Source organism: Myodes glareolus, chromosome 21, assembly GCF_982192425.1.
Source record: "Myodes glareolus chromosome 21, mMyoGla1.1, whole genome shotgun sequence".
In the NCBI taxonomy this organism is placed as follows: Eukaryota; Metazoa; Chordata; class Mammalia; order Rodentia; family Cricetidae; genus Myodes; species Myodes glareolus.
This window is the reverse complement of record NC_142046.1, coordinates 44,117,304-44,143,918: the sequence shown is the minus strand read 5'-3', so window position 1 is coordinate 44,143,918 and position 26,615 is coordinate 44,117,304. Positions and strand designations below refer to the sequence as shown.

At 40.2% G+C, this 26,615-nt stretch overlaps 1 protein-coding gene across 2 annotated transcripts in view; it reads left to right on the top strand.

Annotated features, from left to right (window-relative positions):
* The window catches only part of Dpp4 (dipeptidyl peptidase 4), a 79,114-nt gene extending 55,385 nt beyond the window's left edge, over window positions 1–23,729 (top strand). The window contains exons 18-26 of one of the 2 annotated variants that reach the window (XM_087900007.1): window positions 1–99; window positions 2,521–2,590; window positions 3,945–4,139; window positions 7,621–7,675; window positions 8,282–8,381; window positions 11,127–11,191; window positions 20,795–20,867; window positions 21,136–21,209; window positions 22,760–23,729. In XM_087900007.1, the coding sequence (XP_087756133.1) occupies window positions 1–99; window positions 2,521–2,590; window positions 3,945–4,139; window positions 7,621–7,675; window positions 8,282–8,381; window positions 11,127–11,191; window positions 20,795–20,867; window positions 21,136–21,209; window positions 22,760–22,855 (827 nt within the window). In that variant the 3' untranslated portion in view covers window positions 22,856–23,729. The remainder of the gene's footprint in view (window positions 100–2,520; window positions 2,591–3,944; window positions 4,140–7,620; window positions 7,676–8,281; window positions 8,382–11,126; window positions 11,192–20,794; window positions 20,868–21,135; window positions 21,210–22,759) is intronic. The other variant, XM_087900008.1, reaches the window with a different exon arrangement.
* The last annotated feature ends 2,886 nt before the right edge of the window (window positions 23,730–26,615 follow it).

Below are 26,615 nucleotides of genomic sequence, written 5' to 3'. Positions count from 1 at the left end.
AGCTACGAGTCCTGGAAGACAATTCTGCTTTGGATAACATGCTGCAGAATGTCCAAATGCCTTCAAAAATGTTGGACTTCGTTGTTTTGAACGGGACAAGTAAGTTAAATTTCTTTTGGAATAGTGTTTTTCATGGAGATCACAATAAAATATAAATGATGTGACAATTTGGTCTGAAAATATGGGGTTTTGTGTATGAATCTAATTTAAAAGGTTATTTTTTCCAATGAAACACTCTATCAGAACTACTACTTTTGCTTATTTTGTGTTTTTAAATATGAATGTACATAAAATTTATTCTGTTGAGAGCGCACTTGGGGAAAATGTACTATTGATAGGTCAGCTCATCCAGTTAATGAGTTTGTTCCACTAGTAAGCATTAATTGTAAAGAAGTGAAATCACACCTGATACATTTTATCTTTGAACTCTAGAGTTAGAAAACACCTAAGTTGATTATGGTAAAATTTAAGGTTGTTTCTAAAGTATTCAAACTTCATATTTTTATTTGTTTGTTTTCTGTTCTCTTTCCTTTTCCTAGTTGGCTCAGGACTGGGTGTGGAATAAGCATGGATTACTCTCAGGCACTATTGATCAAGATGTTAAAAAAAAAAGAACACTAGGTTTATTTGAGCTAGAAATGCTTGTTTCTGTTCAGATTTTTTTTCCCCACTGAGAGACAACAACTTATGAAGGGAAGAAATAAATCATAATTGATAGAGTTTAATTTTTAAGTTTAGCATAATGGGATTATATGGAGCTGAAGAGATGGTTCAGCAGTTGGGAGCAGGTACTGCTCCAGCAGGGACCCGGAGTTCAGTTCCCAGCACTCAGAGCTGGTGGTTTCCAAACCACAGGAAACTTTAGCTCCAGGAATTCCAACCCCCTCTTCCGGATTCCCAGGGCACCCGCTCTTACTGGCACACACCCACAGACAGAAACACAGACTCACATAACTTAGACTAATAAAAAATAAAATGTTTTTAAAGAGGAAATGAAAAAAAATTATTCAACTCCTGTCATTTGAAAATAGCAGGATGGACCCTGCCTGCAAAGCGGAGCCACTTCTGCAGAATGACTTAGCCTGCAGCTCAAAGTGAGTGTGTGTGAGAATCACCAGGGCCCGTGCTTCCAGGCGCCTCGCCTTCTGACCCAGCAGGGTCCCTGTCCCTGAGACATCTTGAATGTAGAGAGTTCGTTTTGACAGCCTGGTGCAGCATTCTGCAGGAAATATGGAGATGGGATTCTATTTCTGTGGGCACACAGCGGGGAGTCCTTAAGGTTTGAGGGCCAGCGAGGCCACATGGTTAAAAGGAAATTTTCATAGGCACTGACAGAACAGGGGAGGGGAATCCATCGGGCTATAGTCATTTGCACCACAGGAAAGTAGGGACTGAGACAAGGCCTGAGAGAAGAGACCAGGGAGGTGAGATCTTGGGACTAGAAAGAATTCATAGAAATATTGCACATTAACAAAAAGATCGAGCTAAAAATCCCCTCTAACCAACTAGTGCTGACCAGACAAGAGAGACTGAATAGTGATGGGTGTATGCATGAAAAATACCAGTCAGTTTGGATAACAGTTATTTGATAGTTGATTAAAATTATAAGAAAAAATTAAAAATTTTCTTCTTACTGACACATTGCATAAAAGCACAAAAATTAGTGAAATATAATATAATATAATGTAATATAATAATATTGGACTACTGAATCTTTCCTCCAAATCATTATAAAATCAATCAAGAAACAAAAAGGAAAGTAAATGCAGGAAACATTTCCGGAGGCCACAATTGTTTGGAGCCTGCAGTTTAAATCTTCCTGAATATGTGGAATTCTATTTAGATCTATTAGGCTTATTACTTTGAGAGCAAAGAGAGCTGATTCATTATTTTGAGATAAATTTTTTATTAAGCTGCTGTCATTAAGCACAGAAGTTTCAAAGGACCCAGACAAGAGCATACAGAATGTGCAAGGCAGTTTGTTCCACAGAAGCCGTCTTCGTTCTGTGAAAGACGGAGCTGAAATTGGGTCTCTGGTTTGCGGTCTGGGATGGCAATAGGAATTACATTTTAAAAAATGCTATTAAATCAGAATTTTAAAGGAGAGTTATGGCCGACTACAAATTCTAAACAGCTTCAAGGAAATTCAAGAAGAGGAAAACATTTGGGAGGAAAATTTAGAACATAAACAAGCTAGATAGCTAGAGAAGATGCCAACGAACAGAAGCAGAAAAACAAAACATTAGGAATCCGAAAACGCGCTTGTGTTTTGCAAGGCGCTGGTGGCTCTCATGGCTGTATTAGAAATCACTTAATTGTTTTACCACTGGAAAAACTAGCATTTATGAACCAAAGGGAGTGTTTTATATCTTAAAAACATGATCCTAAGCTGACCTTTTCCATTTTCTATCTAATTTAACAAATCATTAAACTCTAGATACAACATTACTGAGAAATTAGGACTGAATCTCACATGAATAATTATTCTTAACACGCTAATTAATCTTTCTGTTTGTCTAGGATTTTGGTATCAAATGATCTTGCCTCCTCATTTTGATAAATCCAAGAAATATCCTCTACTCTTAGATGTGTAAGTATCCAAGAGGGGATAAATTAGCAGTTAGCTGCCATACTTCCCTGTGGGTACCGATTATTGAACTATTGAGCCACTGTTTCTGTTCCTTCCTGCATCATCGAGCGCTGTTTCCTCTTCTCATTTTCTACTCACAAATCCCATCCTATGCTTTCTCCAGACTTAACGGGCAAGATAGACACTTCTCTCTGTCATAATCATATGGTTTGCTTTGCTTCCCAGAAGTTTAAGGAAGTCCCACTGGCATTTCCAAACCCTCACCTCCAGCCTTCCTCTGGACATCGTAGCAAGCTAAAGAATGGCACTTTCGGTCTACCAAAGTTTCCATCATTGACAGGGCCAAGAAATTTCATGTTCCCGAAAAAAAAAAATGTTTACTCATATATGAATGCGTGAATACGGTCTCCTGTTTAAATTTAGAATGCTACATCATCTAGTTTAAAATTAAAATAATGTGATATTTTGTTGAAATGGAAGTTCTTTCAAATTCCATCTCTAAGAAGAGGCAAGAACGTGTTGGTAGAGGCACGCGTGCAGGACTCGCCTGTGGTCTGTGGGGTGGAGACAGCCAATGAGTAGGAGCCAGAGGAGGTAGGAGGGAGCTATTATTAGAGAAGATCTGTATGTACCCTGGAGTCATGTAGACTGTGCCGAGATGACATTGAAAGAGGCTGGGATGAGCTCCTGGGATCACCCCTTAGCACACTGAGGGGCTGCTAAAGGTTGCACGCATGGCTACATGTGTGGCAGATTCTAGGCTGTAAAGATTGCAAATACAGGATGTTAAAATTCTTGGAATGCTGAATATCATTCCTATTTCAAGTTTGTATTTATCCTTGAGGTTTTAAGGACTCGTTTTCCTTCATACTATGGTCCTTTCTACCATGATTTTTGAGTCTCAGCATGAGCAACAGCACACAAGATCCGGAGAATGCAAAGCACGTGATGCTCCGGTCGGAGTCCTTAAGGAAAGCCCCAACCTAAGAATAAATGTATAGACTGGAAAGCAAAGCTATGCTAACTGTCATTGTTATTTTTATAAGACAATTTCCTCTACCCCCCACTATTTGATAAATGACTACTTCTCTTTCTAATATTACCCAGTACTTAAAATGTAGAATATGCTTGACAATAATGTTCAAATGCAAATCTTAGGGATGTGTTTAAAGGAAACACACAGCCATAAACAGTCATGTCGTCAAATTTAACAGACTCATCCTTGACAACCCAAAGGTGCCTCTGCTTTTCAGGCTCCTGATGGAGAAAGATGTATATATTTGGTCCATAGGGAAAAAATTCTTTGTTTAATTTGGGAAAAGAATAAAGTCATACGCGGTGGATCTTTTCACAGATACGCTGGTCCCTGTAGTCAAAAAGCAGATGCCGCCTTCAGACTCAACTGGGCCACTTACCTCGCAAGTACAGAAAACATCATAGTAGCTAGCTTTGACGGCAGAGGAAGTGGTTACCAAGGAGATAAGATCATGCATGCTATCAACAGAAGACTGGGAACATTAGAAGTTGAAGATCAAATTGAAGCAGCCAGGTATGTAACTAGAGATGAACTCAAACATTATTTACTGCTCTCCTTCCTTACCTATCATCTGTCTGTCCATCTGTCCATCATCCATCTGTCCGTCTGTCCATCCGTCTGTCTATCTATTTACAAGTTGTAATATGGGAAGAATGGGTAGGTTTTTGGGGGGCAAATGTGTAATTCTTCTTTCCTGTAGGTTTTTTAGTGCTGATAATCTATTTAGATGAAAACATGTGTCACTATAGATTTCCATGAAGTTTTAAGAAGGCTTTTTCTAAGTTTGTTTTTGTATATAACTTGAAAACGGAAGTTGGCATATATACACTACCGTCATCTAAGAGTGGAGACTGGAGACCCATGGAACACATGGGTAAACTGAGGGATGAGTGGACCAAGTTAGGTAGATTTTCAGTCACTGTGATGGGATGTCTGGCAGAAGGGACTTGAAGGAACAAGATGACAGGTTTGTTTGGAATTGTGGTTTGGGAGATTTTGATCCACTCTCCTTACCTGGATTGGTTAGGGACAAACTACAGTGTTCTCAGCCCTTTCTTCTGTGTATCTTGCTGACTATAATTTCAGCCAGTGATTATCACGCCACACACTGAATGCTAGGCAGTCCTGAAAATTTCCCCTAAATGAACTAGTCTTTCACCATTAAACCCAGCCTCCCACATGGACCAAGGATAGACAAGTCCTTGACTACAGTTAATACAAATAACCTTTGGTTCAATTCTTAATCAAATCCTTTACCCATGTGACTCCCATTGAACAGTGTTTGCTGCCCACATTCCTATCTGCACCCTGATTTTCTAATCTTTCTACCACAACCACTCATTAACTTCTGCTAACATCATTCCAGCTGGCTCCTCCAAACAAGCTCCCTAGATTTCTCTTCCAAACTACTTCCAAAAGTTTCTGAACGATGAGATGTGACAAGTAACAACAATGACCCCTAGCTATCTCTTGTACCAATATCCAGTGTCAGTGAGATTTTCATAGAAATTACAAAATCCATGACTAAACAACTTAAAAGGGGGAATTATTTACTCTGGACTGAGATTTCAGAGATTTCCACCCATAGTCCTTGGCTCTGTTGCTCCTAGGCCCATGGTGAGGGAGAAAATCACAGCAGTAAAACTTGTGAGCCTAGTGGATCAGCAGGCAGAGCTTTCTCCTCTCCCTGTTCTTATTCCTCTGGGCCCTAGCTGTTGGGAAGATATTGCCCACATTCAGCGTGGGTCTTCCGCTGATGGCTGTTTTCCTATAGACACGTGTAACCACTTCTCAGTACAACCAAATTGAAATTTACATTTAACCATCACACTAGGTGAGCATCTGACTAAATAGTTGAACCCATCACTCATAGTCAAAACTAAGTGGTATTGAAGTTGTGCATGCATTCACCATGTAGAGAGTCCTAACTATGAAACCCAAGGAATAGCTCCTAGAGCCAGGATAAGGGTGACTCTCCTATGTTTGGAACGTTGTAGAGCACAGCTGTCATGAGTCACAATTATAAGGGCTTCATTAAGTATGGAAACCATCTCACTCTGGCCATTGCACAGAGAAATAGAAACTGAAGTGTTTTGGACTAAAAGAGAGGAACATACTATGACAGGCTTTAAGGTATAGGGAGGGATATTCTTATTTCAAGTAAAAATAAAAAACAAAAACAAACAAACACACACACACACACACACACACACAAACCCAGAATTTGTCAGGGTGAGGTAGGCTTGGAATCCTGTCCATTCCAGTTCTTCTGTTTGATTGCATCCATCTGGTTAATTGGTTAATTGGGTTAACTGGAAAACCTTTGGGTTTCCAGCCAATAACATAGGTGTTTGGAGAAGTCTAATAAATGGGTGGTTTAAGACAATGTTGTACAATTTATAAATCAAGAAATGCAAAATTATCAATGGATGACCAGTGCATTGAGAACAATACCTTTAAGAAAAATTAACCAAAGAAGAGAAAAGATGTTAGAAAAATATTCCTAAGTGAATGAAATTCCCTTATGCCAAAGTTAATTACTGACCGTTTTCTTTAAAAAGTGGAAGAAATTTTAGGTTAAAGAAAGGATAAATTAGAGGTTTCACTATTGTAAAATTAAATTTCAATCTAGCAAGACTGGTCATCTCTCTATGAGATCTGAGTTATAAAAGTGCTAAAATTACTGAATTCAATATTTATAAAACAAATCCCATTTAAGATAATACTGACCCGCAATATTACCCATACAATGGAACACTGTTACAGCAACATAAGTGAATCTCAAAACAACGCTAAAGGAAAGAAGCCAGGCACCAAAGTTTATAGGAAGTTCAAAATCAAGTACAAAGTCAGGTCCATTTTTATGGAATGCAGCAAAAAGAAACTTTTTAGTTTATTTTCCCTTTCTGGACAGGAAAATGACCACCAGTCTTGAGAGAGTTTGCACCTGTCTACTTTGAAGCGGTCTATCACCCTGGGCAACCATGACTCAGCCCCTATTGATAGATCCTCTGTATTTAAAGATATCAATTGACGTGGAGAAAAGTTTAAAAGTGCCCTGAGTTCATTCTGGTATCACTTGACTTTGCAGCCTTAAACATGCATCACCAATTAAAAACAGAATCAACTGTCCATTAATGCAAAGACCTCCACAGCTCGCGTAACACCACAAAACTACACAATCTATTTGGTAGACTTCCTTAAGAAAAATAAATAAAGAAAGAAAGAAAGAAAGAAAGAAAGAAAGAAAGAAAGAAAGAAAGAGAGAGAGAAAGTAAGAAAGAAAGACTTTTTTTCTAAGGTTAAGATTATGAAATAGGTGTCTAAAACAAAGTTCATTTTTTTTTCAAACCTGGATTTCAACTTCTGACACAGTTTGGTGGCAAAGATATTCTTTAATCCATCAAAGAAAACATATTTTCCTTTAATGGTGCTGTGCTAGCTAATCAACACCCAGTACAGGATTTGGTTTTGATTTGATTTGGTATTTAAATTCTCAGGTAAGAGTCCAGGAACAACTCTAAGCCCTCTTCAGCTCTTCTCTGTGCCCTTGTAATTTTTCCTCTATTGCGGGGAGGGGGGGCGGGGGGAGCAACCACTTTCAAACTGAAAAACATCTGGAGAGATTTAGATTCAATTATGTAAAGAAAAGTGCATCTGGGCTGCAAATTTTTATATAAAGCTGTGAAAAAAACTGCCAGGATTTGTTTTCTGTGAAACACACACACACACACACACACACACACACACACACACACACACACACACACACACAGAATTTTATGGACTCAAATAAATGCAAACCTTGTTCATGTAGCTCTGATGTTAACGGGGAGGGCATTTATCCCAGGTGTTTCTGATGGCTGCCCTGCTTCCTCTTACTTTGTCATCGATGGAGGAGATAGCACGTGTTAGGCCATCACAGTTGTGTGGTTAGCTTAGTTTTCTATACACAGTGGAAAACTGATTTGTGACCCTCTTTCGTGTGTTTTAGACAATTCTTAAAAATGGGATTTGTGGACAGCTCCCGGATTGCCATTTGGGGCTGGGTGAGTAGTGTGTTGTCTTTTGTGTCTCGGTGGCTCATGAACTTGTAGGCACTCCTTCGTGAGCAGAAGCCCATGCAAGTTAATTTTTTTGAATGCAAATATTTGGAGATGAAATCATGTCTGTCAGGTGTTGGGCCTCGGAGCAGCAGGCTTCTGGAATCTCTACTGAGCTAGACTTGTGTACCTCTGCTCATTACGATGAGATAAAGGGCCTAGAGCAAGAGTGGGGAAGGAGGGTGGGGGTGGGCGGAAGAGGGAAAAAAAGAGAAAGAGAACAGGAAAGGCATGGGGGGGGGCAAAGCTTATTCACCAGCAAAGGTTTTGTGATGTACTGTTTTTATTGATTATTTCCTTTAGCATCTATGATCACCGAAGTCCACTAAATGTCCCACGCTTGTTTTCTTATCTCTGTGCAAAGGGACCAGGATTCTCAGAGTGTGTTCTTTAGATACTGCCCAATTAAAGCCAATTTAAGCCTCCTATAGCATGCTTTCTATCTCTAAAGAGGCACAGTATATAAAGACGTGAGAAATGTGGAACTGCGACTAGCTTACCATATGGCCTTATTCCTTTACCTCCACAAAAATAACTATTTCTATTCCCTAGTCATATGGAGGGTATGTAACCTCGATGGTCCTGGGATCGGGAAGTGGCGTGTTCAAGTGCGGGATCGCCGTGGCACCTGTGTCACGGTGGGAGTATTATGGTATGTAACTGCTGCTCTAGCCACAGGACTATTAAGTGTTGACCTTAACATTCCCGTGAGAAAGTCATTCCTTTTTTAGTTTTCTGTGTTTCTATGGAAAATAATAGGCTGGTTCCTTTCTGTGGCTCTTTATAGAGATGTGTAGGGTGGTCTTATCCATTCTGCTGTTACTCAAGCTTGAGGGCTATTGTGTGTACCTACACAGTTAATTTCTTAACAACAAACCTGTTGCCAACATTTTTAAACAGCCTCTGGGCTACATTTCTCAAATAAATCTTTATCTTTATTCAAATTTGATTTGGGACTTGACATATTAATAGAGGAAAGGAGCTTCTGAGTGAAGATCAAATATGGTTGGGTGTCAGAGGAAGAGAAGATGGGAACAGATGCTTTTCCAGGACGCTTTGCTTTCCTACTGTCTTTAAGTACTAGAATATCATCCTCAGCTTGAGCTAGATCACACAGCATCATTCTTCTGAGACTACAATGCCCCGGGAAAGACTTGGCAGAAGTGAGCACCGAGGGCTGGGAAGGAGATGCAGTGTTTTATAACACCTCTCTGACCTCACTGAAGTTCTTTTCGGTAGTAGTATGAGAACAGAATTGTTGATAAAGAAAATGGTCATTAGTAGTCATATCCTCATGTACGGTAGTACCAGTCCTGTGAAAATGCCTCTTTGAAAGGCTCTCCAAGGCAGGGAAGCCAATGTGCAAAACATCTTTAGCTTTCTGCTAAAAGCGTGGCAGGTGCAGTTATAATTTAATTTGCACACAATGGAGTTGTTTTCATGTGGTACTTTTGTTTGGAATTAATTGTTCTGTTGGCTGGCTTGTTTCTAGAGACCTCTGGTGGTCAATAAAATAAAGAATAGCCTCTGTGAGGTTGCAGACACGTAAGAGAAGTTCAGAAAATGCACATGACCTAATACACAGTATCAAAAAAGAGCTGTGAATATATGTGTTAGTTTTCACAATTTTATTCAAAATTGCAAATAAGGAATATGTAAGTGGTGTTTCAAGACATTGTTCTAAAATTTCACAACTAAATTATGTAACTGTATATTTTTAAATATATATATATTTTAATTTTCAGATCTTAATGTACATGTAAATGTGGTTAGCATAGATAAGAAAGTGGCATTATGCTCTAGGATTAACATATAGAAGGCATTAACATCTATAGAATAGATGCTAGGGAAAATTATATTTTTTTCTTGAAGACACTGTCCACCTATCAAATATACAAGCCAAGTTGTTAATATTTGAGTCTTTATGTTAAAATGTACATGAAAAGTTTGTTACCTTGTATTTTTAAGTGTCCTTTAAGATATTATATTTTCATGGGAATGTTCTCTGCATACATAAAATTATACATAGTCTGTATTCATTTTAAGTAAAATAATAGATATTACTGTAACTCATTTAGGAGGGAAGGGAGGTAGTAGTAGAAAAGCAAATACTCTTCAGGGTGCTTTTAATTTATGCCTCAGCCATCCAGAAGCATTACAGTGTTGAACTTAAGCAATAAAGGAATGTAAAGAATTTGTGGAATTAATGTCAACATGCTTGCCCAAGCTAGCAACAGTCCAGCACAGAGGCAATACATCGTTTTTACATTTATTTACTCCAACCTGAGACCTTTTGAGGAGACAGCTTTTAAAACATCACAGAAGCAAAAGAAATCAGATCCAGAAAGACAAATAACACATGATTTCCTTAACATGTGGACCCTAGAATCAACATTAAAATATAAAGGATCATACATATGACAAAAGTAGAAAGGCAACTCTCTGGGAAAACCAAGGAGACAAGTATTCAGTAGGAAGGGAACAGGAGGGTGATGGACTCAAAGTAGGTGCAATACAGGATGTACTTGAGTGGGATATCTTTATTAAACCAACTACTTTGTACAATGGATAAACACTAACAGTTAAAGCAACAACAGCAATCAAACTATTTATGCAGCAAATTCCATCAGTGATCTTTTAGGATAAATATGTAATATAAAATTTCATTTTTTTAGTTGAGTAAAATTATGTTTAATTACCCAAAATAACCAAACCGACTGTACAACCTGTTATTCCACCATATTTATGTATAAAGGAACTTATGTCAGCTGAGCAGACAGATATTAATGTAATCTGCTCACAGTGCTCGAGTGTTAAAGCACTAAACTTGAGACCTCCCCAAAAAGTGAGGGGAAACAAATGCTTACCATGAATTATGATGAAGCAGCTGTGTCAATATGGACTGTTAAATGCATTCTTTTTACCATAGTGAATCTCAACCTGCCTAAAATATAGGTTTAAGTAAGCCACTAGTAATTCATTATTGTTTTAGGTATTCCCCGAAGGAGATAGATTATCACACCATAAGGCGTGTGTTTACCTCAGTATCACTACTTTCAAGATAACCGAGGCACTAGATAGAGGACTTCCATTGAGTGGCTCTCTCTGCACATTTGTCTTTCCTGCAGGTCTGCTGCTGATTGTGCTTCAGAGGCTGTCTAGTCTGTGCTCCCCTGCCCTGATGCTGAGGGTTGAGTGCAGAAGAGTCAGTGTTGAGGAGAAGTCCTGAGGAAGGGTGGGTGACGTGGGCATCAGCAGCTCAGGCTGTGTTAGCAAGGGTTGGCTGAGGAGATACTTTCAGGAGTTAAGGCACAGGAGGACAGGTAAAGCGATGTAATGGAAGTAAGAAACATTGTTATTGGAGGAGTTGAACCTCTCTTCTTCTTTCCCATCACAGACTCAGTGTATACAGAGCGCTACATGGGTCTCCCAACTCCAGAAGACAACCTTGACCATTACAGGGTAAGAGACAAAGAGCTGAACCAATCATAGAACTGTGTATAAATGACTTAAGAACGTCTTAATTGTATTCATTTTAGAAAAAAATATATTATTTCCAACAAATTTCTTGTTAAAAAGAAAAAACACAGGTGGTTTAGAGATTCTCCAATAGCTTCCCCTACTATATTTTGCATAATTACAGTCGTTATCATATGCTATATAGGTCACAATATGCATTCATTTGGAAATACAAAGCAACATCAGATAATTACTTTAATTATAAAAATTTCAGTTTAGAAAACATGTCAAATCCAGCATATTCTTTTAGGACCCAGAAGACTCTTTAAAGCCTTTAGCAAGATATTAAAATTTTTATGATCTGATAATAGTTAAAAGGCAAATGCATGCCCATAATTTTCTGACTCCTAGCCAACTATGTAAATTTTTAATGCGGAGTTTGCTGAAAGCAGGTGAGGTGGCATGCACCGTTGAGCCCCTTCCGTGAATCACTAAATAGCTTCCCATGGTGGGAGAAACAGCGGGCAGCTTGCTCTCCAGAAAAAGGTGCATGTGAAATGTGACCTGGCTGCAACTATCACTTGCTGCCACTGCTGGTGTGGAGGCCACAGCAAAGCTGTGTGGATGCTATCCTGATGCAGCCGTATGAAACAGCGCCGCTTTGACGCTTTTGAAACCTTACTGATTCTGTGGCCGTCTTAGTGGAGGAAAAAAAAAATTGTAAGCTAGATTAAAGCTTTCTGATAACAAGGAAAATCATCTCAGACATTTCCAGTCTCCAAATAGGCCCAAAACTCTTTCTGGGAGAATGAATTCAAAAGAAAGAAAAACAAGAAAAATGTCAACACAAAATTTTTTGTGTTGTGACTCTTAATACGTAGGCCTAACTGTAATACATCGCTCTGAGCAGTATATGTACATTTGTAAGATGCCATCATTGCTACTGTGGAGTCTGAAACCATCTGATCAAAACATAACAAGTTCAAAGTCTCTATGTTTGCAAGATGTGTATGTGTGTGTGTGTGTGTGTGTGTGTGCATATGTGTGTATGTGTATGTATGTAAGTGTGTATATGTGTAAGTGTGTATGTACATCAATGTGTTTGTATATATGTGTGTATGTATGTGTGTATTTTGTATGTGTATATATGTATGTGTAATTTGCTTTTACCTGCTACTTTCAACTTAATTATTAAGATTGTGTGTGCAGGCAGACATGTATCTGCATGTTTTTATATGTTTCTGAGACATGTCAGAAAAGTAACCTGCAAATTACGATGGCATTCTAGACATCTTTACCTACAAAAAAGCATCCTCATAATCAGGGTATTTTCTTTCTGTCAGAGTCTCTCTACTACTGCACACTCCATTCTTTTCATTCCATCTCCTCCACATTCCATAATCTGCCTCAGACATTGTTTACTTTATTCATAACTACAATGCGCTGGCAAATGACCTTGCTCCCTTTATAACGGCAGCCCAGTTTGTATACTCTTGTTGTGCCTTCCCACAATCCAGTCCATGCCACACCCTGCTAGCACATTCTCACACTCACATGCACATACATACACACACACACACACACTGCTTTAATGGCACTCTCTTGTGTACCCAGCTAAAGCCAGTCTTTGGGTGGTGACCCTTCTCACAAGAGCCTGGTTTAAGCGTCAGAATCTGTATGCCTGTAGCTGCCATTTTGTGACATTGCTATGGGCCCCCTATACCTGGATTGTCATTTGTCCCCCGCATGTGTGAGGAGCATCTCTATGTGTAAACATCACGTTGCTTTCTTTGTGGGGCTGTGAACTCTCATTTTAGTCTTGAGTTAGTTACTCTGCGCTGGGCTCCCCTCCCCCACCCTGTATTGTTACTCAACTTTATGCATCTTCCGCATTTCACTCCTTGGTTGCCCTTCCAGAGAGGACACTCACACGGGAGCTTACAACTTACCTTGACTCAACAAAGAAAGTTCTAAAGGGAAATTCTGCGACACCAGTTGTATTTCTCCATTACTTTTCTCATTTGGATGCTTGAATTTTTTCTTATTGATTATCCAACCTGAAAGAGGGTTTTCTTGGCTCCATCCATCAGGCACTGAAAGCCCCCGAACACGCAGAGGTTTGCTGCCTAGGATTCTAACTCCTATCTCTGGAGAATAGTGGATAAGAAGTCAAAACGTTCATTTTAAAAACCATTTGAAGAGCCAATGGGGCTGGAGGCACAGGGTGAAGTCCAAACCCTGGCAGCAAAGGATGCCGTGGTACTTGCCTCGCTTCCTTAGAATCCACACCCATCGTATCAGAACTTTCTCTCCACCAGCTCTCTCTATGGAGGACTATAGGATGGCAGTTTTTTTCTGCCACTTTATGTTTCTTTCTCCAGTCTTTCCATAGGTTCCTCTCTCCCACACCAATCCTCCCTTCCCCTGACTCTACCCCCCACGGTGGTGGCCACTTTCATTTCTCCCCTTAGGTGTTCCCTGCATGAGGTAGTCATGTAAATAGAAGTCACTTCCTCCTGCCAATGGCAACACACGCACACTGGGTGCACGAAGTCACTCTCTCACTTCGCTGTACAGATGGCACCCGAGGACTGTTTAAGCCTTCCACGCCAGGAGTCGGGTTTTCTTGGCATGAAATTCATTGCTGGCAATGGACACATTAAAACTGCCAGTACCAGGGAGCTAAAGGTTCCCAATGTGTTACTCAGAGGAATTATCCGGGAGGGTGATAGCTAAGGTGGGCAGGAGAAAGTGAGGCAAATGCATCCAGGGAATCTTCTCTACCCTGCTCAGATGCTTCCCCTAAGCATGGAGGGCTGAATCTGTGTGGGGATCTGAAGCGGAGTGGAGAACTGAATCTAAGTGCCTATTTCTGGTGCACAGCAGGCTTTAGAATAAAGCTGCCCTCCTTTGTTTTTTAAATGAGCCTGTGCTTTTGTCTCTGGCAAGAATCTATTCAAAGATGCTATTTTCCTCCAAGGCCCCAGCTGCCCCTCTGGACCCCATCATCTTTCTACTTTTCTTTCCCAGGTTTGCTCGCACTTGTGCTCTCTCTCTCTCTCTCTCTCTCTCTCTCTCTCTCTCTCTCTCTCTCTCTCTCTCTCTCTCTTTCTCATGCACTAACTCTTGAAAAGACAGGCGAGCTAATTCAATAATTCCCGAAAGGTTTTTGTCACTCTGTGCATTTCCTTGGGTCAAGAAAATGTTTTGAAAGAGATTCCCTGTTTAGTCAGGAGTCTCTTAGCACATCCAGAATTAGGAAGGCACAAAGTGCGCAGTTGTGCAATAACTAAGTCCATATCCTTAGCTAAGAAGCCCTTGATGCATAGAGCTATAGAGTTTGAAAGAGAATATAATTTTTAATACAACCCAGATAAGATGGTTTGGTCTTAGGGGATACATGACCTAAATGTTAGAGGATCCCAAATTTCCAAGAGGAACACACCTTGTGAATTTGGGCCCTTTTTTTACTCAGGGAAGAAATGCCAGGCGAATTGTCAGGGAGTGCCCTGCCCAAAGCTCATGTGTCAACCCTTTGGAAAGTCATATTCCTGCCTGGCAGACCCCTCCCAGTGGGGACATTATTTCCTGTTCTCTAGAAGTTACCACAAAGATGAAGGGATCCTGTGAAGCTTAGACTCAATGCAGTGATACCTGCAGTGACCCCCTATGAATGTTTAAAGATTACCACCCACCTTTGGCCAAGTGACAGGGCAGGAACTCTTTTAAAGACTCCAATGATCTCGAGGAACCCCTAAGGAACTGGACCCAGAGAGGTGAGAAGTCTGAGCTAATGAGCAGCGTCATTTTGGGGAGGGCAGATCCTCTCTACACAACCTCCATTCATAACAGACAGAAATGGCAACAAAGTTAAGTAATCAGACAACCAAAAAGGCTACTCTACTGCAGTAGCAACAAGCCAGCAGGGGTATCTCCACACACCTCAAGGTGTGGGAGCCTGACCAAAGGGTGAACAATTTCTCAAAGCCCATCTGCAGTCAAAACTGCAAGGCACTAACACGGACGAGACTTCCATTCATTCGCTCAAAGGGTCTGGCATTTGAAAATGTTCAAAGGTTTGTTCCTTATAGATAAGGAAAAAGTAAAAACATTGGGAAGAGGAAGGGTAGCCAAACATGAACTTGAACACCGTACAGTATCCCATATGTATGAAAAAGATGAGAGACTTCTAAATTGTGATGATGGAGCCTGGGAATCTACATGTTAGAAGCCTGAGGAAGGGGAGAAGAGAAGTCAGAAATCTAGAATTTTACATTCCCCCAATGAGCTATACCTGTTATTCATTTATTATGCTAGTATAGCTAGACTCTATTCTAAGATCTTTCCATGTATTATCTGCTTCAAGTCTCCTTAAAATACTCTGAAACAGGTTAATTATTCTGATTACCACCATTTTATTGACAGGGAAACTGAGGCACTAAAATAGTAAGCAACATATGTATGATGAGGGTTCTAAAAGGAAGAGGACACTATCTGAGCCAGGGAAGAAGGTGGGGAGAAGACATGAGGAAGACCAGAGAGGTTCTCAACAGATTATTACATGAGGGAGGGGGCGATGAGGCACATAGACAGTGACAGGGAGAAAGGCTTCCTGGGACCTCTGAGATGAATCCATTGACTTACATGATAACTTTGGGAAGAGCCAACCAAATGGTGACCAATAAATATGACAGGATGGAGACTGAGAATAAACAGAGAAGTAGAAGACCAAGGGCAGGAGGAGTGGGGCCCCAGTCCTGATCCTTGCTGCCAAGAGGAGAGGGCAGCCTGGAACACACAGAAGGGCTGATTTAACTTGTAGAGGAGATTTATTTTGCATTTTGCTCAGAATTTGATAGGCTTTTGGCAAGTGTATGAAACAGTCATAGATTTGGCAGTCTTCTGCTAGCAGATTTGAAACGTTCAATCCTTAAGAACTGCTGCATCGTTAGGTTATGCAAAACAGGGTGCAATTTTGTAAATATGCCATCTTGTACTGATTTGACATTTGTTCTATTATCCCAGAATATGCCAAAGGGAGAGAGACCTTCAGATTTAAGCCAAACCTTAACTTGTTTGTGGAGTGCTGATAAAATGTTGACTGCTGTGTGATCTTTAAAGCAGCCAGTGTTGCTTGTGAGGCCTGAGGTAGAGCCCCCTGTCTGGGGTTGATGGGAGCTCTTTGCTTGGCATCTCACGGGTGCAGTTGTTTGATGGAGGTACACATGTAAAACATCTTATTTCATGGATTGGATTCAGGTTTTCTTAAATGTTTTCTGTGCCCTCTGCTCCGTATTAATGGTATTAATGATGATCCTCCCAAATGGAGCCCTTTATTATTCATACAGCGTTGATTACAGGAGGAAACTCTTAGAGGGAGCCAGTAAAGCCCAAGGCAATAGCTTACTGAGCTGCTAAATTGTTAGCCTTCAGACCCGGCGACTGCTTGACCTTCTACAGAACCTGGGGGTGGTAATGAGCAGCTACACTGGGGTGTCAAGTGACTGTAGACCATACTGAAGAGGGACTGGGGCTTTGGAGTTCAAATGGCCTGTATTGAAACTCTCCTTCCTTTACTTGTAGAAGTCTGAGCTTGAGGAGGTCACCTTCCCTCTCTGAGCTTCATTTCCCTCTTTAAATAACCAGATATGCCCCCCAGAGTCACGAAAGTGATTGTAGGAAACCCCCATACCTGCCGGGAAGTGAGCTTTGAAACCATGGCAGCTGTCACCATCCTTATCTTCAGGGAGTAAATTGTCCTTCTGGTTGGTAGACGGCGTGAAGGGTAGCTTGGAAATTGTTACACCTCCTGTTTCTCACAGCCTTTCCCTACTCTTATCAGCTCCTTCCTTTATTTCAAAAATACAAAGATTTATTTGTTGGAAGGTGGCTGAGGAACCAGCATGATCCAACAAGCAGCTACAGATGGTTCTTCTTGGGGCTTGAAGGAAAAGCTCCTCACAGAGATGCTGTGGAATCGGCACTGCCACTGGACCGATCCTTTCCACTTCTCTCTGCCAGACGGTTGCTGGCAGCAGGGCTCTCCGGAAGTTTCTAGCCTCAGGAGAATGCCAACTGCACCGCCATTGCATCCTTGCCCATTTATCACTCCCAGCTTCCTTTTTAGTCATTGGTGATAGACTATTCGGTTTGTAACTTAGTCATCCATTTCCTTTTTTATTTCTGTTTCCATGGATAGGCAATGGGGGATCATCCAATTTGGGTGGGTTAACATAGTATAATTAATATCTTCCCAACCATTAATCATATATTGGAGGAATGCATGCATTTTCTTCCCTGGCTTTGCATGTTCCCGCTGCAGCTTGGAGTGTGCCATACAGTGGGCAAAAGTGTCTTTAATAGAGAAGCCAGGTCACACAGTCCAGTAGGGAACCGCTCCCCAGTGGCTCCAGAGGCAAAGTGACATCCTTGCATTTGAGGGTGCAGGGTGATTTTCTGCACTGAAACCCCCCAAATGAGAGTGTCTGTCTCTCTCATCGAAAGGTCCTTTTGGAGGCTTCTCCCAATGAGCAGGGAAACGTGCGCTGAAATGGCAACCTTCTCTCGCAGCTGCAGGGGAAGCTTTTGTTTTATTTTTCTCTTGCTGCATTAAAGTATTTGTCTTTCTTTCTTTGTAGTGTAATATTGTTAATGTAAAACAATTTGCATCATGACACTTTTATCACAGTTTTCGTCTTTTTCTCAGTATGTTGCATTTCTCACCATGTCTAGTTCATCACAGCTACAGTGTGTACATCACAACATTTATCTTAGGCTCAGGGTTTTACTTGTTTATAAAAATTGTCTTCTTTCAGCCTGTATTCACTCCATTTAAGAAAAAAAAAGGCAGCCAGAAACTGTTTTGGTCCAAACTCCAGTAGTTATCACATTCCTTGCTAACTGTCCTGTGTATTTATATGCCTCCTAACTATTACTCTATGTTTCAATGACATTTCTCCATCTCATGGCACAGGGAGGTGGTTGGAGCAGCTTTGGCTGTTCCTGCTGCCAAGAGAGGCAGGCCCAGGGGGCTGCTGGAGGTGAGATGAGGCGACACAGTTGTCTATCTGGGTCGGGTCTGGGGGTTAAACTTAATTATCATCTGTGAGCAAAAGGAGAAATTGAGCTTGTGCAGAAACCAGGTGGCAGGAAGTCAGCACAGGCTGAGCCCGAGACTGGCAGAGGAGATCACCGAGAAGGCTCCTTAAGGGGCCATGGCCCTGCAACTCAGAAGGCATCCTGAGTCTTCTCATCTCACCTTCCCATCTCCAGCTATGTAGATGTGTAACAATGCCTTTAAGGATGGTTTGATTTGATTGTCTCTTCTTGGAGCCAGAGTTCTGTGCTCTCTTAGGTGATAAATCACCTGCCAATGGGAAAGACACCCTTCACCACTTCCAGGGTTGTCCAGACCACTGTGGCTCAGAAGCCAGAGTATCCACTGCTAGGTACTTCAAGTTCCAGGATGTTAACATTTTATTTCACACTGTTTCTTTGCTGGAAGACAGTCAGAAGTCCTTTGCAATTTTACAAGATATGACAGAGAACCAGAAAGGAGTTTCCCCAGGCTTGCTCCAGTTAGGACACTTCTTAGGGATGGACTGCAGTACCAAGTTACTTACTTTGTGAATCCGTCTCTTCCTATATAGCGCAGGGTTGGCACGGACCTATTTCACACAGGTGTGAGACTTTGTTCACACAATGACCGGCACAGAGGACTCAAGGAAAGGTAGCTAGGACTACTACTGCCATGGTATAGCAGCTGGAAGAGGGCACTATAATTAGACAAAGCACAGAATGAGAATATTTTGTGTTCTGTCGGCTACATTTGCACTTAACTCTGCAAAAGTAAGTTCAATTCTATCAGATAATGCCCAGTGCTGAGTATTTTATTTGCTCATTTAGTTGATAAGCATTTAGCTATAGATTAGATGCGAAGGATAAAGCAACAATATAGGCTGGTCATGTTTCTTATGGACCTTATTATTTAGCTGGATACAGAGGAATGCTGTTTGACTAGATAAAAATGAATAGATGCACAAATAGAAGGGGTAGTGTTGTGATGGCCAGAGGCATGCTTGCAAGCATGCTGGACAGATGGATTCAAAATGGATAGATATATGTGGGACATTCCATCAGATGGAAGTTTATCTAAAACTAAAAAGAACAACTTTTGATAATTGTAATGTTTATTTGATTCAGAGATTTCATGTGTCCAGGTTGAGTGGGAACCTGTATACACAGGATGGGGCATTTACTCTGAGCTTACCCAGTCCAGGATGATTCTAGGAATTGTAGTCGATGGAAACAATTTGGTAACTGCAATGAATTTTTAGACAGTATGTCATTTTCCAGAAATACTGTGTCACAGAATTTCCAGTCAGCATCAACAATTTACTTTAAACAATGCTTCTACCATGTTTGATGGCTCCTAGGGGAATGATTCTTCTTCCCATTTTGCAGACGTCAGGACTCAGAGTGCAGCACATGTGTCTCCAGTTGCAAAGCTCAGCAGTGTTGAAACCAAAGATTAGACTTTAGCACGCAGCCCTGGACCTTTCTGGCTAGGCCACTAGCACTCCCAGCGATAGTATAAAGTGTGCACTAGACATGTCACTGAAATGTAGACCTTGACTCAGGAAGAACAAGTTGGCTACTTTTGAGTCTGTGGAGATGCCACTGCCTCTTCTCTGTGTATCCCACTCCAGACAGGCAAAGCAGACCCACTCTTCCTAGTCTCTGTCTGACATTTTCCCTTCATCTCAACATTGTAATCAGACCTAAATTTAAACCATCTGACTTATGCTTGTAAAGTTTTTTTTTCCTCATCCAAGACCTCTGACCTTTAATATGGAAGCCCCTAGATGACTCAGACCACAAAATAGATCTTTTAACCCATTATCTTGTCACCCTGGATGGCTTGGGAATAACATTTAACAGCACCATTTTTCTCTAATATTAAAAACGAGGAAGTACCAAACACCCCCTGATTTTTCTGAGACTAGCCTTGATCTTTTTCACCTCTTCCCCTCCCATATGTTACACTTGCTTAGGTTTTAAACATCTGTTTCCAGAGAGGTAATGTTTGCTTTCCATTTAGAACCTAGCAATGTGGACCAAAGTTCACATGACATATTGCAGAGTGTGTTTAGTTGCAAATGCTATGTACAGGCTCTTTGAAATGTAGCATGTATGGCACCATGTGACACATGGTTGCTATGGTAATACACTTTTTGGCTGAACTACAGCAGAAACCCATGGAACATACATTGCTAATATGAGACTCTGCCCTCTGCTAATGCATAGGACACAGCCAATCTGTGATCTGGGACTCACGAGGTTTTGCATGCAGCCTAGAGGACAGGTGCCCTCTTCCTACATGTGCAGGGAAGATGTGACATTCTTCCTTTCCAGTCCCGTCTCCCAGGCACAGGGCATGCTGTGCATTCTGCCATGCATGGAGACAGCATTTGCTTGAATATCGGTTTGCTATATTTTGTATCAAAGGGGGCCCCAGCTGAAAACATTTTATTTTGTAAACTGAAGTGAAAAATCAGTTATGGCAGATCCTTTTTTGAATAATGACATTCTTTTTCCCAATTTCAGAATTCAACAGTCATGAGCAGAGCTGAAAATTTTAAACAAGTTCAGTACCTCCTTATTCATGGAACAGCAGATGGTGAGTTTCAGTTAATTAGACTTTTTAGTATCACAGACAGGTTTGCAATTTCACTACTGACAAAACAAAAGCATGAGGGGCAAGACTGTTACATTTACTTCAATAAAACAGTGTTGCTTTCCACAACTCACTTGTCTTGGGCTAAATGGGATGCTGAGTCTTAGGACTTCAGGCGCTTCCTTCTTGTGCTTTTCCCCTCAGTATCTGAATGCTCCAGAGGCTATTAGCTGCTTGTTTATGGATGTGTTTTCCCCTTTCTTTCCCGCAGATAATGTTCACTTTCAGCAGTCAGCTCAGATCTCCAAAGCCCTGGTGGATGCTGGTGTGGATTTCCAAGCAATGGTATAATAAGACTTTGTTCAGGGGGGAACAAAGTATCTGCTGGGTCTAGTTTCCTCTTGGGGGTTACTTTTTCCCAAGGACATCTCAGAAGATGGGACTGAAGAGGGCTTGATCATTCCAGAGTGAAGTTGGAGATGTGATCTCCTTGAGTCATACGCAGAGTAAATATTAGACAGTTTGAGGTTGAGAAACACAGTATTACATATCCTGGGAGTGTCAAAACACCATTCTTCCATTCATGTGATGGTTCAGCCTCTCCCTGTTGTGATTTGAAAGTAATCACTTGTTCCGTAAATGTGTGGCAGAGTAATTCTAAAGTGAAGCCAGCATGATAATAGCTGAAATGTAAAATCCATCCTGTTATTATGATTACTAGCCATCCTAACAACAGTGGGATATTAATAATCACCACGCTTCAGTTCTTGCGATTGCTGCACAATCTTTTGTTGAACAACTGCAGGCAACAAGCAATTAGGCTTGTTTATAAAGCCTGAAATGACTGGGGCTGGTTTTGCCTATACAGAGGATGTTTGGGGTATTTAGTCTTCTATATTATAATTTTTCAGATCAAATATATATATATATACACACACACACACACACAATATGTTTTGCACTAATAATACTATATTTAAAGCACAGTTTTCTTTTCTGTTCTGACTAGAAAACCCTGCCCACCACTCCTAACACATAATTTGCTGTGTGTTCAGTTTCAGTAGTGCCCACTGTCTAGGTCTAGGTGTTTTTTTGTGGGTTTTTTTTTTTTAATCTTGTCCTGAGAAAAACTGCTATACTTTTTGGGTCAGATTCTCAATGGTTGAGGTGTTTTTTTTTTTCCACTATTTAAAGCAAAATCAGATAATACTTGAGGCATGATTTTAAAATTTAACTTATGTCTCAGTAATATGTATTAGGCTGGCAGTGCCTTCCCAAGCATTTAGTAAGGTATGCGTTTTTATGTGTTTGCCTCAGGTTGGAGATTCTTTCTACATAAATGTCACACAGACAGAGCTTTTAATTTCCAGCATAAAATTTAACTGTTAGTAAATAATACATTTGACTTCACTTATGATATATATATAAAACTTTAACATTTAAATAGATTTTTCTAGCCATTTAGATGCTTATATTGGAAAAAATTACTTTAAAAACTATTTATTTTAATACATACTCAAGTGTAGAGAAATTTCATTATTGCTAACACCCATTAAAATAGTATGCCTGCTGGTATAAACCTTCCCATTTATGTTGTGGTTTTAAGTGACCCTTGAGTCACATTTGAAAGTTGATTTGGGTATTTTAATTAGAATGTACCTGTGTTTAAACTCCTATGCAGTAAATCCAAATGCATAGTGAATTTTCTCAGTACCTGAAAAAGAGGACCAGAGACTTCTCGGGTCTTGAAAAGCTCTGGGGAAGAACTAGACACCCTCTTCGACCACGCTTCAGTTTATAGACTGTTCCCATTTAACACCATGCAGGGAGCTCCCTTGAGTTTTTCCTTTTAAAATACAGCCGCCATCCTATTTCTGAACTGTTTCTCTCTGCAGTGGTACACGGACGAAGACCATGGGATCGCCAGCAGCGCAGCTCACCAGCACATCTATACCCACATGAGCCATTTCCTCCAGCAGTGCTTCTCCTAACAGCAGCCCAGCGAAGCTCCTGCATCTCATTTAAAAACACGTTTGTTCGCATTCTCTCAAAGCTGCACTGTCAAGATGACGATCTCAGCAGCAATGCTCGCACTGAAAATTCCAGGCTACTTCCCAGTTTCATACCTGCAGTCCTAAGCAAGGATGTCTGTCTTTACAACAGATTATACCTTACAGCCATTTGGATTTTTCCACTCTGTTTTGTTTATCGTTTCAAATTATTTCCACATCAGCTGCTGAAACAACAAATATAAATTATTTTTACAAGAGCTCTGCATAGGTTTCCAGAGAAGAATTTCATTTTTTTCCCCCATACTAGACTGGTCCAAATCTTGTTCCCTTATTTAATGGGGCTGACAAGATGTGGGCAGTGATGCCATTAGGGCAGGAAGAGGAGATTACAGAGTATGGCTAGAAATGCAGGTCCAACCATACCCACCCAACCAGGCTACTGTCAGCTCGCTTCAAGAAGTGCTGTTCACTGCCAGACTGGCACAGGTTTCTGAGAAAGACTATTCAGTCTCAGGAAATCATATATGCAAAGCGCTGACTTCTCAGTAAAACCACAGCAGTTGAATAGACTCCAAAGAAATGCAAGGGAAACTGCCAGCAATGCAAGGCCCCCAGGTGCCAGTTACGGCTATAGGTGCTACAAAAACACAGCAAGGGTGATGGGAAAGCATTGTAAATGTGCTTTGAAAAATCACTGACGTTTCCTAGTGAAAAGAGGCAGCTTGGAACATATCGACTTGCCCTGTTAAAAGTTGAAAATATTTGTGTCGCAAATTCTAACATGAAGGAATGCTTGCATCAGTTTTTCTTACTTCATTTCTTTGAGCATGTTAATTAAAATATTTTAACTTCATCGACTTTTTAATGGAAAATGAACGAGAATGGTGTGTGCCATTATTTCTACTCTCCACACTAGAATTCTGCATGGTCATTTAGTAAATAGGCTTCTGTTTTTCAGAAGTAATGGGTTACATCGTGAATCAAACTTAAACGGCATTGACATATGGACACATTTGTTCAAAGGTTCTTGTTTAACTTGTTAGAAATCCAAGGCTGTCTTGTAAACATGGAAGGAATTCAGCTTTTTTTTTTAAAAAAAACTTAGATACATAAAAATGTTTAAAGTTAAATAATTCATAAGAGTTTATCTAATACCCATGAATTTTCAATTCTCATACTTAATACTTAGCTTTTAAGAAATCAGTTAATAATGATGCGGTCATTCACATACTATGGAAGACATAATTTCATTTAATCCAGGAAAGCATGTGGGATTCAGAGCATGAGAACAAGCACATCAGCAAAGTCATTTGGTCGTTCAGTAGATGTGTTCTCCTAGGGTTTTGTGTTCGTTTTGTCTTAGGTCTCTGCTTTTGAGGGGGACAGAATAGAAAGAAAGCATAGATTTCAGAAACTGAATTTGACTTAACAATGTTTGAATAACCTAGAAAATATGTTTTATTTCAATTATTTGTAACAAGCTACATTTTAAAAATGGTCTCACATTTAAATGTAGACCACTTGGTAAGCAGAATTATCACAGACAGGTGAGCCTGCAGCATAAACGCCAGACCTGGCAGAAATGGAAACCATCTATCAATTAAAAATGAGATTAAAGGCTCATGAGAACAACGTTCAGAGGCAGTGAAATCAGCTTTGATACTGTTTCCGGGGCACACTACTGGCCCGTTTCCCCTTATTTAATTCTCAAGTCCCACTCTTCACCTGAAAGCATCACTGATGCTTAGCTCTGTAGGTTCCAGGCCATTATCTTTGAATATAGTGCAGTCACATGTGTAGCAGGACCCATCTGCAAGGTCCTAGATCAAGGTAGGGGTAACACACGTTCCTGACAGCATGAAAACATAGAAGCAAATTAAATAAAACTATTCTTTGTGAGTTCATTAATCTAAGCCACATTATATAATAATCCAGGTTTGTATTAATATTTCTCATGATTGTGTAATGTTTATATAATGCCCAAACCATGAATTTTTTGTTCATTTCTAAATATGTTGTTTCTGGAGTCTGAGGTTATAAAAATATCACAGCACATATTTTTCAGGCAATGAGGGTTTCAAATGGTGATAATGTGAACAAATTCAGTTTTTATTTGACTCTCATAGGAAAAATTTTACTGCTCAATAAGAGTTGCAAATTAGATAAAGAAGCTAATATATAAATACTAGATAAAGTTAATTTAAGGGTAAGTTTGAGACACACAAGAACTAGCAATGTCTCTACAGTATATAGACAAGTCTCTTATGAACTCATGCAGCCTCTGGAAGCCTTCCTTCACAAACTGTCCTCAGAGCACCCAGGGGCACATGTGCTAAAGGAACTGAGCAGCAGCTGACGATCCAGGATCAGTCAGTCTGTGTCACTCTGGGCACCGTGTTTCTTGATCAGAGTATTAGCAGCCCCACTTCTTGGCACTTACTGCATTTGCTCTAAGTTGGAGTGAGAACACTGACTTATAAGACTACTAGATTTGTACAATATTTAAGATTCAATAAATTGTAAGTGAAAAAACATACCAAAACACAAGCATTTTTTTCCTAAAATAAGATAATTCTGCTGTGCCAACTTTATGACATTATTTCAGCAGTATTTTCACATACGTCCTGAGTGACCTGAAGCATAGATTCAGGATGTTTTTGGGGATACAGATGGCTGAGAATGAAACACAAATGGGGCTTATAAATCATCACATCATGGGCTACCCCATAAAAATCTCAGAGCCTGGTATTACCAAGACCACTGTAATCTCAGTAGTATTTGATCATCTCTCTGCATGTCATATTTCTCTGGCAATATTAGCATTTAGGCCCAAGAATTTGAATTGCTAGGAAGAGAATATTTTTATGGCTATTGAGCAGGGTATCTTTCAATGCATATAGAGCAGTGGTTCTTAGTCTCCCTAATGCTCTGACCCTTTTATACAGTTCTTCATGTGTTGGTGACTCCAAACCATACAATTATATTTGTTCTTACTTCATAATTTTAATTTGCTACAAGTATGAACCATAATGCAAATATCTGTGTTTTCTGATGGTCTTAAGTTACCCTTGTGAAAAGGAAAAGAAAAATACATGTTGATGCAGACATACTTACAGAACTATTTTGGTCAGGGATTGTTTGAATCCTCAGATGCAACACACGTGGAGGGACGGGCCTCTGTAAGTTACTTCCATACAAAATCATCACTTTGTGATTTGCGAGCAACAAAATGGATTTCGCTGATGAGTTTTGGTTCCATTGTTATCACAGAAAAATGAGTGATGAAGAGACTATAGTATATTGAGAAGAAATGGTACTCAATCTGATTCTGGTTCTAAGCAAACACCCTATAGGGATGAGCAAAAATCCTTCCATCTCATACTTGAGATATAGTGCCCTTCAGCTGAAATCAGACACACAGGGTAAGATGATCAGAAGTTGTGACAAACGTAGCATTTTAGGGACATTATTCAGTCTCTCTGAATTCAACTCCACTTGAGCCCTAAAAGAGTAAAATCTTCCTACCTCAGAACTGCTGTTTGGCTGAGACTTGCATACATGTAGTGCCTAGCATCTTCTTTCCAGTTTTTTCTTCCTAACCGCAGTATTTTGCTGTTTTTCCTACCTTTGCGGCTGCATACACTGCATAGATTCTGGTCTTACACTTCCATGTTCTTTGTGTGTTAGATCTATGTCGTATCCAACACGCACTTCTGGTTTCTCTAGTATAATGTATCCT